Genomic DNA, 20,134 nt, shown 5'->3' with positions numbered 1-20,134 from the left:
CTAAAGAACAGGGGGGATGGCAAGATTCCACAGGATGGTAGACTCTACCGGACACAAGGATTGTGCTCCCTGAGGCTATAGGACAAACTCTAGTTAAGGACACACACACCAGGCCACTCACTTAAGGCAAACAAAACTAACTAAGCTGCTGAGGGCCAGATACTACATCCCACACTTACACGAGATTGTTAAGGAAACTACGACTCAATGTAATAATGTATGTGCCAGGATAAATCCGGAAAATAGTAGGCCTAGTCAGGCAGGGATAAGACTTAGGGGTATTAGCCCAGGGAAACACTGGGAGGTAAATTTTACTAAAATAAAGCCCCCAGTGTGCGGCTATAAATACCTCCTTGTATTTGTAGACACTTTATGGATGGGTCGAGGCTTTTCCCACTAGGTCAGAAACTACACCGGTAGTAACAAAAAGATTGTTGCAGGACCTGGTTCCTCGGTTTGGCCTGCCCCTAACTCTGGGATCAGAAAATCGCCCTGCATTTACAGCACAGGTTTCACAAGGCCTGGCCAAGGTCCTGGGCATATCCTAGAAACTACACTGTGCCTATCACCCTCAGAGTTCAGGGCAGGTTGGAAGGATAAACCGGACCAGAAAGAAAACTTTAACAAAATTCATTCTAAAAACCGGTGAAAATTGGGTCAACCCGCTTCCTTTTGTTCTCCTCCGTACCCGATGTACTCCCTGTAAAAAAGGCTTTATTCCTTTTAAAATTGTTTGAAAGGCCCCCTCCCTTACTCCCCAAACCTGCAGACACCATACCTGCTAAAGTCCGTAACCACACACTCCTTAAGTCCTTACAGGCACTCCAGTCTGTCCAGTCCCAGGTGCACCCGCTCATCAGGGAAATTCAACTTACCCCAGTGGACCTCACTGACCAGCCGGTACACCCCTTCCAGCCCAGGGACGAAGTCCTGATAAAGAGATTCACCGCCTCCGGCCTAACTCCTAGCTGGAAGGGACCCCACACCGTGATCCTGGTCACCCCCATGGCAATCAAGGTAAACGGACTAACTGCCTGGAATCACCACTCACATGTCAAGACTGCCCCTCCGGATGCGAAATGAAAGGTAGTCTCATTTTCAACGGACCCCCTGAAACTAAGACTTTTGCGCTCTTTGCGGTAACCATCCTAATCCCCCGGCATGTGTTTTTTTAAAAAAATTACTTTCTAGGTTTGGTTTTCCCAGTAAAACAGAGTGAATGCAAAATCTTAGATTTATATTATCCCCACCCCAGTCTTTTACAGTTATTTTACCCACATCCAGTTGGACAGCAATATTTTTAGTGGGTCTCCTTTATTGTCTTATCTTACCAAGACATTCTTCCTTTTTATGTTTATATAATATTTGATTAAATTATTTAATTCAAGTGACAAGTACAAGTACAACTAGCATAAACAGGTTTAAAGAAAACCTAGTTAACTCTTGGTAAATTTATATAACTCTACCATGGAGACCAAAATGTATGTTAAACTATAAAAAATAGTCTATTAGCTGTGAGTATTTAATGTGCCCTGGACTTCAGACAGTGTTCTCCAAAGAGATAAAAATACTGGTTAATCCATAGAATTGGTTAAAAAAAAAAAAAATTGTAAAAACTTCTGTATTTCTATTATACCTACTATTTCAGTAGTCCTCAACCTCTTTGGCACCAGGGACCGGTTTTATGGAAGACAATTTTTCCCATACCAGTCAGTGGCCCAGGGGTTGAAGACCCCTGTCCCATCTCATACTTGGTATATTTGTTTGTTCAGTAGATTCCGAGTCACTTAAGGGTATTTTTATTTCTCTAAAGTCAGTAAAGTAACTGACACATAGTAACTACTTAATAAGCGGTTCTTAAATAAATAAATCATATATTAAGTTACACTGTTACTCAAAATGTATTAACAAATGTCTATATATGCGTATCTTGTCTATCAGCTAAATTGTGTCCTTAAAGGCAGGACCTGTGTTTCAGACATCTTTTTTTTTTTTTTTAATGAGAGGGAGTTTCGCTCTTGTTACCCAGGCTGGAGTGCAATGGCGCAATCTCGGCTCACCGCAACCTCCGCCTCCTGGGTTCAGGCAATTCTCCTGCCTCAGCCTCCTCAGTAGCTGGGATTACAGGCACGCGCCACCATGCCCAGCTAATTTTTTGTATTTTTGGTAGAGACGGGGTTTCACCATGTTGATCAAGATGGTCTCGATCTCTTGACCTCGTGATCCACCTGCCTCGGCCTCCCAAAGTGCTGGGATTACAGGCTTGAGCCACCGCGCCCGGCCCAGACATCTTTAATATTTACCACGTTTGTCAAATTTAGTAAATGTACAAAATATGTTAATTTTAAAAAAGCATTTTATCTGTCCCTTTTGCTACTTACTAGTCCTGCCTTATGGCTTCCACTGAAAAGAGCTTTTTAGTGCAAATAGTATCTACATTTTATTGTATAAAGTATTGTCTGGGCCATACCAAATCATTTTAACTGAGGTCATTTTAGGGACCACAAGCTTCATAACTGCTACTTAATGCTAGCTATAGCAAATTGCACTTGGGTTTTGGTAGCTTTCAGTACAGTGTTGTCTCCTTTCATCCCATCCTGTGTGTTAATCACTGACTGCCAGGAAATGTCTTTGGCATAACATCCCTACTTACTAGATTAGCAAAACCGTCGGCCCTAATGGTCCTAGGGTTAATATTTGGACCATGCCTTTTAAACATGCTCCTCAGATTTATCCAGGAAAAAATAGACTCGGTCAAGTTAATGGTTCTAAGATCCAGCTATGGGTCCTTAAGCCAAAAAGAAAAAAAACCTATTAAAGATTTAATGTATGTTAGAAGAACAGGGAGGAATGTAACATGGCTAGCCTAAAAGTTAGAACCTGAGAAATACCATTTTATAAAAGACAAAGCTGTTCTTAAAATAAGTTGTAACGGCTTCCCCATTCTCTTTGCAATAACTGCTGACCTTGGCTTCTATGAAAAGTGCTTGCTTCTGCTTATCAATAAGTGCTGAAAAGTCGCTTGCCCTGCATCCCCTCACCTTGAAACCAGGATGTAGTTTTTCAGCTTAAAATCCCCGCTCCCCCTGAACTCGGGGCCAGGGGTTGGAGAGATCCTCCGTGATCACCGGCAATAAATGACCCTGCAATTTGACATACTTTTGTCTTGGTGTTGACTTTCTATGCTTGGTCCTATACAACACTTTTACTTTTCAACCAGAGGAATTTCTCATCAAAACATCCCCAAAATTCTACGTTCATAATTAACAGAACACATACGTTCAATTTTTCCTTGTGTATTCACATTTAACAATGTAAGGCAACAATGGTAATACAGAGCAAGAAACACAATCCCGTGAAAATCCCTTTAGTTTACTGTTTCACAGTTAACACTCAATTTTCGGTCTACATATTTAAAACTCAACAGAATTAGTACACATTAAATTGCTATTCTTGTTAGCTCATGGAATTCTAAACCTTATTTATCTTAAGTACTGAAAAAGCTTTAGATGTTCAGTGGGGGTTAATACATACCAGGCTGTAGCAGAGCAGTGCCTTCAAGGCTTACCACAGCCTTGACCTCCTGGACTCAAGCTATCATCCTGCCTCAGCCTACCAACTAGCTGAGACTACAGGTGAGCACCACCACACCCAGTTTATTTAAAATATATATACATATATTTTAAAATATATTTATATTTTACATATAAATATATATATTTAAAAATATATATATTTAAAATATATATATATATATATATATATATATACACATATATATATATATTTTTTTTTGGGTAGAGACTGGGTCTATGTTTCTCAGCCTGGTCTTGCACTCCTGGGCCCAAGGGATCCTCCTGTCTCAGCCTCCCACAGTGCTGGGATTACAGGTATGAGAACAAATTCTAAATTCAATTTTTTTTTCCTTTAGGCTGATGAATTCTTATTTTCATCCTGTTCATTTGACAGTGTACTCACACTTTCTCTTGTCAATTCTGACAATTGCCAACTTAAGATTTCCGAGTTGTTAAAATGTAATTATTCTTAAAAATTAAAAAAATATATAATTATTTTAATGTTTTTAGAGTCCTTATCTTTTGAAATACAAACTAAAATATTAAGAGAGATGTCAGGCTGGGCGCAGTGGCTCACGCCTGTAATCCCAGCACTTTGGGAGGCCGAGGCAGGTCAATTTCAAGGTCAGAAGTGAGAACAGCCTCATCAATATGGTGAAACCATGCCTCTACTAAAAATACAAAATTAGCTGGGTGTGGTGGCACATGCCTGTAATGTGCAGGAGGCTGGGGCAGGAGAACTGCTCGAACCCAGGAGGCAGAGGCTGCAGTGAGCCCAGATGGTATGACTGCACTCCAGCCCGGGCAACAGACTCTATCTCAAGAGATGCCATGATATCTGGAATTAGCATCATAGCATCACTATAACCATGGTGTGTCCATGTGTGTGATGAATTGGCCAGAAATGATAACTGTTCATTTAGTTGGGCAATGAACATATGGAAACATAATTTTTCAAACCTATACAGAGGTAGACAAATTTTCCATAAAAAATTTATTTTCTATCAAGTATACTGACCAGAAAAAAAAAAAAAATTTTCTCTACTTACCATCTAATAATTCTAGAGTCACTGTAGGATCCACATATTCCCACCAATGCTTTCCATCAGTTGACACAGGAATCTCCCAATTGGACCATTTGCAAGCCAAATGAATGCATACACATGCTATCACTGTTGGTTTGTACTGAAGACAGAAGGTTGTAAGATGCAGACTGTTGCAGAGCAGGTTTGAAAATTGAGAGCCATACAAATTCAAGTATGTAAAACAAAGAAAAACATTTACCAGTAAGATTAGAGTCAAATTTAAATTCGATTTTTCTTTAAGTCTAGAGTATAAAACCTTATTTTATTAAATTAAAAGCTAAGTTATAAAACTCTAGTACTAAAAAGTCTACATATAATGAACATTCCCCCTCACTTACTCCCAAGAATATTTTAATACTCCTATTACTATTTAAAATTTTGTTTTTACACCTAAAATTGAAGTATTTTATAAAAGGAGAGGAGGATAGTATATTTGCAATAATCACTACTATACAGAAGTATAAAATTATAAATTGTGGTATTTTTCTTTTGTACTGTCATGGTAAATATGTAAATGTAAAGAAAAAGACTATTTGTAAAACTGACAAAGTGATTTCAATATCACAATAATCAGGGATTATTATCCCATCTGATGTGGCTTAATAGGCATTTGCTTTCTCTAGTGAAGCAGAGAGAATTAAACACATATCTGTGTAAACCTATGCCTTTTCAGCAAAGCCACAAAGAAAACTTACCTTTTGCCAAACAGCTTCAAGGCCCAATGTGATTAAATATGCAAAAATACTACCTTTCTCCTTCCACCATACACCAAATATGGGGCACATAATGTGTGCCACAGCTCGTCTTTTCTAATCAAAGTTTTAAATTTAAGTCTTTTTATGTTGTTGCTCAGAATTACTGGGGATAGAGGTTAAATCCCAACAACATATATTTGAGAAAATATAGCAATATTTGCCAATCTCAAATTGTAAATTAAACTTATCATTGTCACAAGAAATTAGGGAGCATACAAAGCTGGTTTGGTCCCTTCTCCCCAATGATCCACTCAAAAAACAAAAACAAAAAACACACACGCACACAACAAAAAAACAAAAAACAAATTTAAATCATTAATAAAATAAATCTAGAACAGAACTGTATGTTAAAGCCTCCTTAAAACTATTCTTCCAGTTCAGTTTCAATGATGGAAATGTTATCTGAGGAGCCATAAACATATACCATTTTTTACTCCATGTAAACTGAAAAGGAAGGTTTTTTTTGTTGTTGTTGTCAAAAAAAAAAAAAAAGAAAAAAGAAAAAAGAAAAAAAAGAAAAAGAAAAACAAAAAGAAAAAGAAAAAATTTTGTTTATGCAAATCCAGGCATGGATAGGACTTGACTACTTTTAATTTGCTACTAGTGGGTATTATCTGGAAAAAAATTTCAAATTACGTAAGTTTTATTTGTTAAAAAGACTTTAATGAGTATTTTAAAGTTAAGACTGGATCAATGTGAAATTTTTAAAATTGTCATTTAACTATAATTGTAAACTAGAAATAGCTTTATACTTACCAAGTTGCTCGAATTTCTACGTTAAGTTTAGCTCTTTGTAATCTTTAGCTGCTATTCAGGCTACCAATTTTAGACTTATGCACTCACAAATCGAGAATATGTCATCAGAAAGCACCACTACACTTCACATTGTGCATTTAACCCCTCTGTGCCCAAAGTCCCTTGTACAATACACCGCAAAGCAAACAGGAAGGTACCACCACAGTAGATGGTCCAGTCTCCTGTTGCAACAAGGGTAAGAGACACATTGAGGGGGCCCTGCATTAAAGGAAGCTATAGTGTGCTACAACAGTGCAACAAAGAGGGTCAGGATAACAACCTGTTGGTAGCCATGAAATAGGATGTCTGTGCCAAATCCTTGCTTGCTGTAAGAAAAGAAAAAAAAAAAAGAAGACAATACTATCAGCTTTTAACATGCCACCATCAAAAAGTTCTCAACACAACAAAAACTTCAAAGATTTGTACACAAAAAGTAAATTTTACTTACTACTTACAAATATCACAAGAGCGCCATCATTTTCTATACTACTGAAAATCTTCAACAACATTCACTCAAATGTTTCTTGCTATCCCCCAAAGATCTGAGAAACAAGCCGATTTGCTTTTAGCTAGCCAGTTACAAGGGCTAAACTTGTTACTAAGTTAAGCATCTAGTCAGCTAAAAGTTGCAATAAAGCATTCTCCTGGATTTAAAAAAAAAAGAAGAAGAAGAAGAAAAGATTTTGAAGTCTAATACAAAATACAAAGAGTTTTGCCTGCCAGACTTAATCCTCATCATATTTAAATTGGCTTAAATACTTCCATCAAAACAAAACAAAACAAACCCCCACCCCACAAAACACAGAGCACAAACAGCTCAGTTTTTCATCATGCTATTAAGCATCAACAGAGAATAAACCTAGAAACAGCATATGCGTATACAGGAGGCTCCACTATATTTTATTTCTAATTACAGAATCTAATTAAAGACAAACTTAGGAAAGATACAGGTATTCTAGGGAGGATCAGAACACTTCAACACTGGTCCCCAACAGAAAAGCAATTTTTAATTAGCTTAAGATACCGAAGAGTTTTCCCTCCCCTTATTCTGCTTTAGTCTTCCCAACAGGGATGTCCTTTCCACAGTTTCCCTTTTTCCCAATTACATTCACAACCACTGACATATCTTTCCCCTCTTCTCACCTAGAATCAGTTTATCTCAACTCCACCCCTCTAACAGTCCTCAAGTTTCTTCCCCATCCCCTATTTTTTATTCATGGCACCTGTAATCCCTGCTGCCCCATGTGGATCATCAACATAAAGGTTTTACAAAAGGGATTTGGGTTTAGCAGAGTTCTGCTAAGGAAGAGTGTCAAAGCATCAGATGTCTTGGAGGCAGTGTGACTTTCCTGGTGGGGAGGGAAGGAGAAATCACAGAAGTGAAGGTCCCTGTAAAATGACATTAGCCAATTCTGCAGCAAAGTAGCATATTATCAACTTTCTCATCTCCGGAGGGGGGAAAAAAGACTACAGAAATTAAATTTATTTTCCCCTCCCCCCCAGAATAAAAATACATAGAGAAGAAAAAGATAGTAATTTAAAAATGTCATTAGCAGTTTTCACCTAGGAATGTATCTAAATTCAGTGATCTAGAAACAGTCACTGCAACAGAGAATAGAGGGGAAATGCTTTGTTAGCTGAAAGGTGTAGAAGAGCAAAGAGAAAAGAGACACCACACATGAAAGAATACTTTTAAAATGGAGATATATTCTATAGTTACCTGAAATGTTAGTCAGACAAAATGACATTAAACATGAGTGCTTTGTACTCAAATTTAAGAATCAGTCACATTTTAACATTAACAACAACAAAAAATCTGGTCTAAATATTTTGTTTTGGATGATTTATCAAATTCATAGTTTTTGTAAATGTTTGAAAAGTTACTACTTCATTTTTCAAGCAAACTGACTTCATGTCTCTGAAAATTTTATTTGTAAGAGAACATGGACAAAAAATAATAACCTCTGGGCTGGGCGTAGTGGCTGATGCCTGTAATCCCAGCACTTTGGGAGGCTGAGGCAGGCGGATCACGAGGTCAGGAGTTTGAGACCAGTCTGGCCAACATAGTAAAACCCCGTCTCTACTAAAAATACAAAAATTAGCCAGGTGTGGTTGTGTGCGCCTGTAATCCCGGCTACTCGGGAGGCTGAGGCAGGAGAATTTGCATGAACTTGGGAGGAGAAGATTGCAGTGAGCCGAGATCACGCCATTGCACTGCAGCCCAGCCGACAGTGCAAGACTCCATATTTAAAAAAAAAAAAAAAAAAAAAAAAAGGAAAAAAGAAAAAAAGAAAATCTCTCTTAAGCAATTTAAAATTGACTCAAATTTCATGGCAGTAACCTGAAAATCCAATTTCATAAGTAATAATTTTAAGCATATACTAGTACTTCCTTCAACTAATGTTTCTTTAACAGACTTGCAATTAAGAAAATTATATGTCATCCAGGCTGGCGTGCAGTGGCATGATCTCCACTCACTGCAACCCCCGCCTCCTGGGTTCAAGCAATTCTCCTGCCTCAGCCTCCAGAGTAGCTGGGATTACAGGCACCCACCAGCACACCCGGGTAATTTTTGTATTTTTATAGAGATGGGGTTTCACCATGTTGGCCAGGATGGTCTCAAACTTCTGACCTCAGGTGATCCACCTGCCCCGGCCTCCCAAAGTGCTGGGATTATAGGCGAAGCCGCCATACCCGGTGCCTTTTTTTTCTTAATTCAACATCTGTAGCTAGTTATGTATACGATTCTATGCTATACTGTAGTATTGAAATGAAAATGTGCTATAAAACACATTCATATAACCATGAAGAACAGGAACCACAGTTAAATATACTCTAGCTTACAAACGATAATGTATACTACTACAAAAAATACAAATCGGATTTTCAGACATCTACTTCTTAATGACACTATCAGCTTTTTAAAAAATGTGGCCACTAACATAATAAATCACTAGGTATAAAATGAATTCAATTTAGAAGGAATAAAATGTGAAAATACTTAGGTAAATACTAAAAAGGCTTTCAAAAGTCTTACTCATTTTGTTTAGGACAAAAAGGCTTCGTAGAAAATGAATCAAATTGCAAAATTCTATTTTCAAAAAGGAAGTAACAGAAAATGGCACACTACAGGTCCGAAGTGGTTGCTATGAATACGTAACACTTGAAATGGAAACAGGAAAACAGAAGTAAGATGCAGAACATACAGCTGTTTAAAAAATGTTTTTAGGGATACAACAGATATACAGGATTCATTTAGGAGTAGATAAATCAGGTATTACCAGATACTTTACAAGCAGTAAAGCAAGAATTTTAACAAGTACTCCTGTTTATAAAAGGCTTAATAGGCACATCACAAACTATATGTATTATGCTTTCTAATTATTTCTCCATTATACACAAAAAGGAAACCACTTTTAGTAACGTCAAAAACCCTTGAAAAATACATCAAATCAATTTTAGTTTGCCCAAATTATTATGGGCAAAACACTTCCCCCAAAAAATGACTTTTTTTTTTTTTTTTTTTTTCCCGAGAAGGGTCTCACTCTGTTGCTGAAGCTGGAGTGCAAGGGCATGACCTGGGCTCACTGCAGCCTGTGCCTCCTGGCCTCAAGCCATCTTCCCACCTCAGCCTCCTGAGCAGTTGAAACTACAGGCACGTGCCACCACAACTAGCTAATTTTTGTGCTTTTTGTAGAGATGAGGTTTCACATGTTGCCCAGAATGGTCTCCAACTCCTGAGCTCAAGCAATCGTCCTGCTTTGGCCTCCCCAAAGTGCTGGGGTTACAGGTGTGAGCCACTGTACCCAGTCGACAAATCTTTTAACAAAGGCAATTTTCATCTGAAAGGTCTGAGGTTGGCCTCAAAATTACTCAACTGTTAAACCACTTTCCAAAAAGTCAAAGTTTGACACAAACCCAAAATTAATATATTTTCTGCACCTATGCACTATTGGCCCACACCAGACTGAAATGGAACTAGCAAAACTCAATGGGGGATACATAAGAGCCCTAATACTTGGAAGCCCTCCAAAGTTTGGTGAAATGAGATTCTTACCTGTGCTTAAAGTAAGCTAACATACCAGGCAGAATCAGAAATAGAAGTAGATGAATAAGCAGATGTAGAACACTAAAAAATAATGCTTAAAAAATGACATTTCCCACTAATTTTAATGAAACTCAACGAAAGGCTAGAAGAACAAAATAGCATCCAAATCAATTACAGATAATAACAAGCATTAATACTTATCTGAAAAGTTTCAAGGATCACCTACCTCTTACTAACTGGGTACATTTCACCACATCTGTGTGTGGGTGTTCAATGGTGATCTCAAAACCTGAAATGATAAGCACTTTTTTCCCATCACTTAGCACTACAATACTTGCCTGAGAAATGCCATAAACATATAATACATTAAGTTAAAGTTTCTCATCACTGACATCCTCATTACTTTTCCAAAGATAAGAGATAATTTCTTCTGAAATACAATGTCTCAATTATGAAAATGAACTTAAAGACCAAGGGTAAATGTATTCAAAATTCTGAATTATTAATGATTTGGGATTTTCTTAAAGTTAAAAACAAATGGTAAATACAATTGTTAACCTGGTCCCACAATTTAAGGAGAGTATTAAACTACACAGTATCTTTCTTCATATTCCAAAGCTTTCTTTCATAAGACGTGAAAAGTGCAGTTTTCATAAACATAACTGTTGGGCCACACTGGTAGAAATGAGCTTTTAAATGATACGGCACTCTAGATCAAAGGGTTTTAACCACTTATCTTATAACTACACTTCATTAATAATCAAATATGACAAACAAATCATATAGGTCTCAAGACTGCTTAAACCACTGTTTCTAATACCAAAGATGAAATGTTTAAAAGCTTTCAACGTGCAATCAACCCTTAGGTGTGGCAAGGTTTCTGTTGTTATTAAAAGTGAAAATCACATTTGGTTGTCTTCAGAAGCAGTAAGTAAATAAAATCCTAATAAATGGGTAATCTAGATTTATAACGTTGTTGTGTGGTCTATATATATATATACTGTAACTAAATATGCAAAATACTTTAAATAAAATCACAGAGGAATATCTTCTAAATTTTAATGTTCCCCTTAAAATACAACTTTGCATTCTCAGTGCTTAAAAATACATCATAAACAATATGGATATTACATTATTTTACATAATAAATAACTGCATTATATTTATAATGATTTATAGTTTTTAATTTTCAATTTTTTACACCTAAATGAAATTTATATAATTTTATATAGTAAAACATTAAGATGCTAAATCACTGAATTTGGAAGAATTAAGACCCTCACATTTTTGGTATCTTTTTATTTTATAAAAACTTCAAATAATTTATAGTTGACCTTTGAACAATGCAGGCCCTAAGGGGTGCTGATCCTCACGCAGTCGAAAATCCACGTACTCCCCTGCTAAGGCTTAACTATGGTTGACCAGAACCTCGATTAACACGTATTTTGTATACGTAGCATATACCGTATTTTTACAACACAGTAAGCTAAAGAAAAGAAACTACTAAGAAAATCAGAAGGAAGAGAAATGTATTTACTAGTATTAAGCGGAAGTGGATCATCATAAAGGTCTTCATATACAGTAGGCTGAGGAAGAGAGGTTGGTCTTATTGTCTCAGGTTGGAAGACACAAACCGGGAGGCAGGAGAGGGAGGCAACACTTGATGTAACTTTACAGAAATACACCATAATTTCTGTCTTTTGCTGGCATTAAATTCTCTGGCTTTAGATCCTTCACCTTCCCTTTGCTTTAAGCTTCTCTCAAATTATATCAGAGTCCATAGGCATGCCTTTCTTGCAGCAATCCTGCATTCACATAAAAGCTGCATTTTCAATATGAGATTAAAGTGCAAGGTTTTTCTGTCTGATTGTATAGCTGCAGTGATAGCTTCCTAAATGTCTTTTTCTTTCCTTCACAATTAACCTTATACTGCATTCATACATTTTGAAATGGTGGGCAACTGTAGCTACAGACCTCAATGTACAGTACGTATCAAACAATTCAATGTTTTTTTCTAACATCATTTTTTTTTTTTTAAATAAAGATGGGGTTTCACCATGATGGCCAGGTTGGTCTTGAACTGCTGACCTCAGGTGATCCACCCACCTCGGCCTCCCAAAGTACTAGGATTACAGGCATGAGCCACCGCGCCAGGCCAACATCACAACTTTTAACTGCTTCTTGGGAGCACTTCTGGAATCACTAGGGGCACTTTGTATGGGTCCCATGGTATTAATCAAAGTTTCCAGTACTGCACAATACAGAAAAAATTATTCGAGAACTGCTCTTACTGAGATATGTGACTTACTGGAGAGACAAACTGTTCAGAAATGACAAGAGTCACACAGCATTTTAAGTGGATACTCATAACATGGGGGTTCTTTTCTTTTTCCTTTTTTTTTTTTTTTTGAGACGGAGTTTCACTCTTGCTACCCAGGCTGGAGTGCAATGGCATGATCTCGGCTCACCGCACCTCCGCCTCCTGGGTTCAGGCAATTCTCCTGCCTCAGCTTCCTGAGTAGCTGGGACTACAGGCACGCGCCACCATGCCCAGCTAATTTTTGTATTTTTAGTAGAGATGGGGTTTCACCTTGACCAGGATGGTCTTGATCTCTTGACCTCGTGATCCACCTGCCTCGGCCTCCCAAAGTGCTGGAATTACAGGCGTGAGCAACCGCGCCAGGCCGGGGGCTCTTTTCAATAACAAGAGGAGGTGACTACAAAATTATCACAGCAGTGGAGTTATGTATGTACTAAAGTTAATTTTATGTGACTTAATACTGTACCTTTACATTTGTTTATGTTTATTTACATTTTCTCTTACCTGAGAATAGAGCCACGTATGGTCTGTGTTTGTGTGCCTATGTTTTAAAAATTTTTTATTTAAAAAAAAAAATCAATTTGTATATATTTTATGGCAGTAAATGATAAAATAGGCTAATATCTACATATATTTTCTGCATTTATGACATATTCAACTTTTTCTTATTTTTTCCAATTATTTCCAGGCTATAGCTCATCCACAGGTTTTACAAATTGTTGCAAATTTCCGTTTTTCCAATATTATTTATTGAAAAAAATTCATGTGGACCCATGCAGTTCGAATCTGTGCTGTTTCAGGGTCAACTGTATATGTATTTCATACAAGCTAGTTTTGTAAAGAAGAGTCTGTCACAACGGGAAGTTGTGACTGATTTATCACACTTCTATTCAACATCTGGGAATGGAGTAATAAATTTAAAAACGACAAATTCACGGTAAGATACGGATACTGTTCCACCTCCACAGAATGGAAGGTACAACTGGTAAAGGAACTTTTGCCTAAGTTTACAAAGCAGGTCGGAGGCTTACAGATTTTAACTCAGATCTCCCCAAAGCCCATGTTCTTCCTCAAACATCCTGGTAGGTTCTTCCAGAACTAATATATGACTTTAGATAAGCCATCACTTTCTTAGGGCTCAATTTCAGTAAACTGAGTAAGGTGAATGGTGAAGAGTAAATGAACTTGCATACAAATATGTAACTTTCAGAAAAGGATGACCAACATTTAAATAAGTCACATTAAAAATCATGCGACATACTCATAAAGTACCGACTGGAAGCTCAAGGAGAACAAGGATTGCTGTGTATGCTTGTACACATCACAATAATATGAAACAGCCCTAAAGGACCATTTCACTCTTCAGTACAAATCCAGAGTGAAGCACAGTACTTCAACTACCGGAACACCGAAGAAATCACACTGAAAGGTATGTTTACCATTCAATTTAATTATGCCAAATGAAATTAAATTCTAGAAAAGTAATTTCCTTATAACCAGGCATTCTTATGCTGGTCTAAAACCTGTTTTAAAATAACTTTCTTCAATAATAATTATTTCAGAAATCTTTTCTCTTATTTAGAATACTTTATTGAAGTACAAACAAAAAGTCATTATCTGATTTAAGTACGTACCTAGAGTTTGTAGCATTATGGTTTCAAGTATAACCAGTTCTTGAGTCTGTTGAAGATAAGCCTGTCAGATAAAAATATTATCAAATTGATTAAAATAAAAATAACTTTACAAGACTACATGACTGTTACATGTTGTGAGAATTACAGGTTGACTACAAAAGAACCACAGTAGTTTGGAAATATGGAGAAAATAAACTGAGGATGACAGAGAAAACATATATTCTGTAGCAAGTCTGAAATGAATTATTTTCTACAACAGGAAACAAACAGCAAAAAAACAAAAAAGTAAACAATATGAAAGGGGGTAAGTTAACTGAAGTAAGATGTGCACAGTCTGTAAAGTGAAACATTCTAGGCATTGGTGCTTCAAGAGATATTAAAGACAGGAAGCACCAAGTCAACTAAAAACATTGAACTCAAACCTGACGTTAACTCAAACCTGGCTTACAAACTCACTCTAGGACATTTCATGTGGTAATTCCTTGAAAGTCACAGTAAGTCAGTGAGTTAATTTAGAATTAACTTCTCTGCCACCTCAGGAGTGACCAACATACCAAAATAATTTACCTCATACCCATGGGGACATAAATACCAGACACCCTCCTTACTCAGTTGCAAGAAATTATCCTTCCCTTATAATTACTCTGGAAATAAAGGATATGAAAAATTTACTGCTATCTTATTCTGAAATCATGACAATTGGCCAAGGTGATAAGGAAATATATTATATTACCTATATGAATATATCTATATTCATTTTTGTAAGGACATATTGCTAAAGCCAGAGAGTAAAGGCACCTTTCATTTTATTTATGCTCTATTCTGAAAGGTCACTGAGCTGATTTTTAAAACATACTGAATTTCTATTATTTGAACAGTACCTCTGGAAATAATTCTGAATTTGTACATTTAATAGAAACTGCTGGAATTATCTTTAAATAGTGACAAACTCATTATTATTTAATGACTACATTAAAGCCAAAATCTACAATAAAACTTGCCATTAATAAAATCAGATATAGTTCCATTAAAGCTTAATCTGGACTTTAATTTAAATCAACTTCAATTAATATAATCTGTTAGTCATTCAATGAATAAAGGTTCCTGAATAAGCAACTCAGGATGCTAGAAAAATGATTTCAAAGGGCCACAATTCTACCTTCCATCTTAAGATGTCAGAAAAATTTAAAATAGATCTTTGAAATCAGGTTTATCACAATGTTGATGAAAAGTTGTCTGGAAAGTGACATTACTCTTTCGGAAAATTAAAATTCTAAAAGAATGCTGCTCATGAAAGCATAGTAAAATGCAGCTTTATGTATCAGAGAGGTAAGTAGTAGTACATGCACTAAAAAAGGAAAAATACTTTAAAAAGACTAATTACGGCCGGGCGTGGTGGCTCAAGCCTGTAATCCCAGCACTTTGGGAGGTCGAGGCGGGTGGATCACGAGGTCAAGAGATCGAGACCATCCTGGTCAACATGGTGAAACTCCGTCTCTACTAAAAATACAAAACATTAGCTGGGCATGGTGGCGCGTGCCTGTAATCCCAGCTACTCAGAAGGCTGAGGCAGGAGAATTGCCTGAACCCAGGAGGCGGAGGTTGCGGTGAGCCGAGATCGCGCCATTGCACTCCAGCCTGGGTAACAAGAGCAAAACTCCGTCTCAAAAACAAAAACAAAAACAAAAACAAAACTAATTACTTGTCTATGGGTAAATTCAGAAGATTTTCTGTTCCTTCATCTGCTGTCAATTTAAGAGAGTTATTTATACTCTGGTCTCAAATACAGCTATCAGTATTTGAGAGGTGATATGACTTATCCTCTACATATGTCATAGCTCTGAACAACAAAATGTGAAACAAAGTATCCTTGAATTTACAAAGCATCTGGAACCAAAGCCTTCTAATTCAGAATATATCCAAATTCATGAATATACATGAAATGTTTTTCTGCCAAACTGCTTCCTAGCATTGCATTCCTAAGAGGTAATAAAAATAAGCAGCATTTGTAAGGCAACACTAATTGAACTGTGTTTTTATTAGGCCTACATTATGAAAAAGTTTCAAATTTACAAAGAAAAATAAAAAACCCAATATTTACATACATCACATTTAGTATCCAGCAGTGGCTCTAGAGGATGAAGACAAGCATGTGCTACTTTGATAACATGTTCAAGTTTTCGAGCCTGTTCTTCCACTTTTGCAGCCAAAAATAACGCAGTAGGCGATATTATCTGCAGAAAATATAAAAATCTGGTGATTTAAACACAATACATTTCAAAAAACCGTCTATTTTCCTTTTTTAATTTTTGAGGCAGAGTTTCACTTTTGTTGCCCAGGCTGGAGTGGAGTGGTGCAATCTTGGTTCATTGCAAGCTCTGCCTTTTGGGTTCAAGCTATTCTCCTGTCTCAGCCTCCTGAGTAGATGGGATTACAGGTGTGTACCACCACACCAGGCTAATTCTCGTATTTTTAGTAGAATCGGGCTTCACTATGTTGGTCAGGCTGGTCTCAAACTCTTGACCTCAGGTGATCCACCTACCTCAGCCTCCCAAAGAGCTGGGATTATAGGTGTGAGCCACAGCACCAGGCCAAAAGCATCTTATTTTCTAGGGGGGAGGTGTGCAAGGAAGGAACGCATTATTAATAGTATGAACTGTGAGTTGGGCTACGACTAGATTGTTTAATAGTTTTAATAAAGTTATTCATTAAATAGAGCTACTCTATAAAATCTGTTTTACCCATTATACACATAGAACAAAAGGGAAAAGGGAAAAGATACACTAAATAAGTTGACTTAACATACTAAAAATGCCAAATAAGAGAAAGTTTAAATAATATTGATTTGCACATTGTAGAAGCAAAGAAAAAAAATATCTCAAGCAAAAAGATGATGCTATACCTGAGCGGGGGGAGGGTTAGGGAGAAGCGGGTCCAATATATCCACTATACTCCTTTTCTAGGCACAGAGTCACCATCTTCTAGTGCTCTTTTAAATCAAGCAATGATTCATTGTGTGGCTGTAACTGCCACACAACAAGATACCTATCTTCACTATCTTGTTGAAGGGACAGAAAAAGCATCTAGAGGACAAGATAAGGAGGATTCTGCACATAAAGCTGTTTCTTAATTATCTCTATTACTTAACTATAGAAATAATAAAAGCAGCTATAATACCAGGATATAAGCATGCAATACAAACCAAGATAGTAGAAACTTTGCCAATCAGAGATCCAGAAACTAGCATTTTTTTTTTTTTTTAGCTTAGTAAATTAGGTCCTTGGGATGGAAGTATAAGAACACAGCACTACAAAGATATTGACTAAGACAGATAAACATCAAGTTTGAATATCTACCCCTAAAATTAATAATAAACCAAGTAACTGTAGACTCGGAAAATAGGCATAAAATAAACTCAGATGTTTTAAGATTACGTGTAAGAAGTTTCCCATGAGAAGACAATTTCTAAATGTCAAGATTTGGGTACCCATTTTTCAAGAGGTGAACATTTGAGTCTCATTATATCTTGGGGGGTCAAAAATTACCGTACAGAAATAATGCCAAACCGGAGGTGAAGAAAATTTCCCAGGAACCAGAAATAATGTTACCTTAAAATGAGTGAATAATTTTAATTTGAACTTTCAACTTATTTCTTCCTTTTAAAATTACAACAAGAAAAAAATTAGAAAAATTAAGAATACTCAAAAGAGTAACTTAGTCTGAAAGTAGCCTGACCACAGAACAGAATTATTTATTTGTGTTCCCAGTATTTAGCACTATGTAGCTGTGGTTCAATTTGCTGAATGAATGAGATATGGGTACTATATAATGATCTCAGTATTAAATTCACAGTATTCTAAATGCCACTATAAAAATCTGAGAGCCAATGGCCACATAAGACATTCAAGAAAATAAAGACTCTCTCAGTTTTCCTCTTACCAATGTCTAACAGAGGAATGGTTAATCAAGTCTTCAAAAGCTGAAACTATTTGTCAGAGCAAAGCAATAGAGCAGGCATCCCCAAACTACGGCCCGCAGGCCGCATGCGGCCCCCTGAGACCATTTATCCGGCCCCCTGCTGCACTTCAGGAAGGGACAACTCTTTCATTGGTGGTCAGTGAGAGGAGCACAGTATGTGGCGGCCCTCCAACGGTGTGAGGGACAGTGAACTGGCCCCCTGTGTAAAAAGTTTGGGGATGCCTGCAATAGAGGCTCAAGTCTAAAGTCAAATTAGACTGAATTTAGTATTTAAACTTCCTGTCAGACGATCCAAAATTTCTCTTACTTGCCTAAAAGGCACTTCTCAAGAAATACTTTCTAACTACACAGACTTTCTCCTTAGAAGATAGTCTCAAAAGAAACAAAGAATGTGTACTAATCATTCTAAAATTCTATAAATAACTTCAAAAATTAAGTATTCAGGGAGCCAAGCAGTGATATTCAGGGTAGGCTCACTTGTTTACTCACACTCCTCATAGAAGTCTTTCTGTTCCCTTTAAACAGGGCTCAATTCTTATCCTCCTTCAGTGCAACACTAATACCCAACACTCTTCCAAAGATTCTGGTGAAAGCCACTAACTCCATTCACATTTCCTTCTCTACAACCTGCAAACATTTTTCTCTATTAAGGCTGTAAAAACAAAACAAAACACCTTTTTCGATAAATACTTTGTGAATATCCACGTGAGGCTTTTAAGTTCAAGCATGACTAAGGAAGGTGATCAAACTAGGTATTACAGCTTTTTGTATGGAAGGCTGATTTTGTCATGAGGCCTAAAAGAATTCCAAATGTTTTAAGTAACAGAAATATTACTAGTTGATCCATAGCTTTTAAAGGTGAGCATACTTTTGAGGCCAGCAAACATTCACTGGCACATGCAAGCTTGATTCAATCCAAATAATTCACACTAGTATTGTTGGAGAAGTACAACGGGTTTGGTTCAAGTAACCAAACAATTACAAACTGAGATTCAGTTCACTGGGGACAGGAACCAGGCACTATCTATTTTTGTATTCTGGACCTAGTTCAATAAACTTTCTCAAATTATTCTAAAAGGAAAAAAGTAAAACGAAGTTGATGTGCATGGTGTCTACAACTGTTTTTTTTTTTTTTTTTTTTTTTGAGACGGAGTTTTGCTCTTGTTACCCAGGCTGGAGTGCAATGGCGCGATCTCAGCTCACCGCAACCTCCGCCTCCTGGGTTCAGGCAATTCTCCTGCCTCAGCCTCCTGAGTAGCTGGGATTACAGGCACGAGCCACCATGCCCAGCTAATTTTTTGTATTTTTAGTAGAGACGGGGTTTCACCATGTCGACCAGGATGGCCTCGAACTCTCGACCTCGTGATCCACCCGCCTCGGCCTCCCAAAGTGCTGGGATTACAGGCTTGAGCCACCGCGCCCAGCCTACAATTGTTTTAACTCTGAATAATGTCATGAGTTTGTCACTCTAGCAGATATATATATACATATAACTATTTCAAGGAAATGTAACATTCTCAAAACAAGACAAATTTTTTTTTTTTTTTTTAGACAGAGTGTCGCTCTTGTTACCCAGGCTGGAGTGCAATGGCACGATCTCGGCTCACCGCAACCTCCGCCTCCTGGGTTCAAGCAATTCTCCTGCCTCAGCCTCCTGAGTAGCTGGGACTACAGGCACACGCCACCATGCCCAGCTAATTTTTCGTATTTTTAGTAGAGACGGGGTTTCACCACGTTGACCAGGATGGTCTCGATCTCTCGACCTCGTGATCCCCACCTCGGCCTCCCAAAGTGCTGGGATTACAGGCTTGAGCCACCGCGCCCGGCCCAAGACAAATTTTTATAGAAATACATAATACAAAACATGGAGACAGGGACGTAAAGGTGACAGAGTCAGCTGTAGTCATGCTGCCTCAAATGCAATCTTGGCTCTGTGATCTGACT

General features: G+C 37.3%; 1 protein-coding gene across 5 annotated transcripts in view; it reads right to left on the bottom strand.

Annotated features, from left to right (window-relative positions):
• The window catches only part of CCNT2 (cyclin T2), a 51,030-nt gene that overhangs the window by 14,352 nt on the left and 16,544 nt on the right, over positions 1-20,134 (bottom strand). For 2 of the 5 annotated variants that reach the window (XM_039479932.2, XM_039479933.2), the window contains exons 3-7: positions 16,318-16,446; positions 14,213-14,273; positions 10,485-10,547; positions 6,491-6,536; positions 4,625-4,788 (exon numbers count right to left, since the gene is read on the bottom strand). In XM_039479932.2, coding sequence (XP_039335866.1) covers positions 4,625-4,788; positions 6,491-6,536; positions 10,485-10,547; positions 14,213-14,273; positions 16,318-16,446 — 463 coding nt within the window. Of the gene's footprint in view, positions 1-4,624; positions 4,789-6,171; positions 6,537-6,658; positions 10,548-14,212; positions 14,274-16,317; positions 16,447-20,134 lie in introns of those variants that run through there. The other 3 variants (XR_005582303.2, XM_039479934.2, XM_074399905.1) reach the window with 3 other exon arrangements.

The sequence above is a fragment of the Saimiri boliviensis genome, chromosome 5, assembly GCF_048565385.1.
Source record: "Saimiri boliviensis isolate mSaiBol1 chromosome 5, mSaiBol1.pri, whole genome shotgun sequence".
NCBI classification, from domain to species: domain Eukaryota; kingdom Metazoa; phylum Chordata; class Mammalia; order Primates; family Cebidae; genus Saimiri; species Saimiri boliviensis.
The sequence above is the reverse complement of the archived record's forward strand: the minus strand, read 5'-3'. Positions and strand labels throughout refer to the sequence as shown.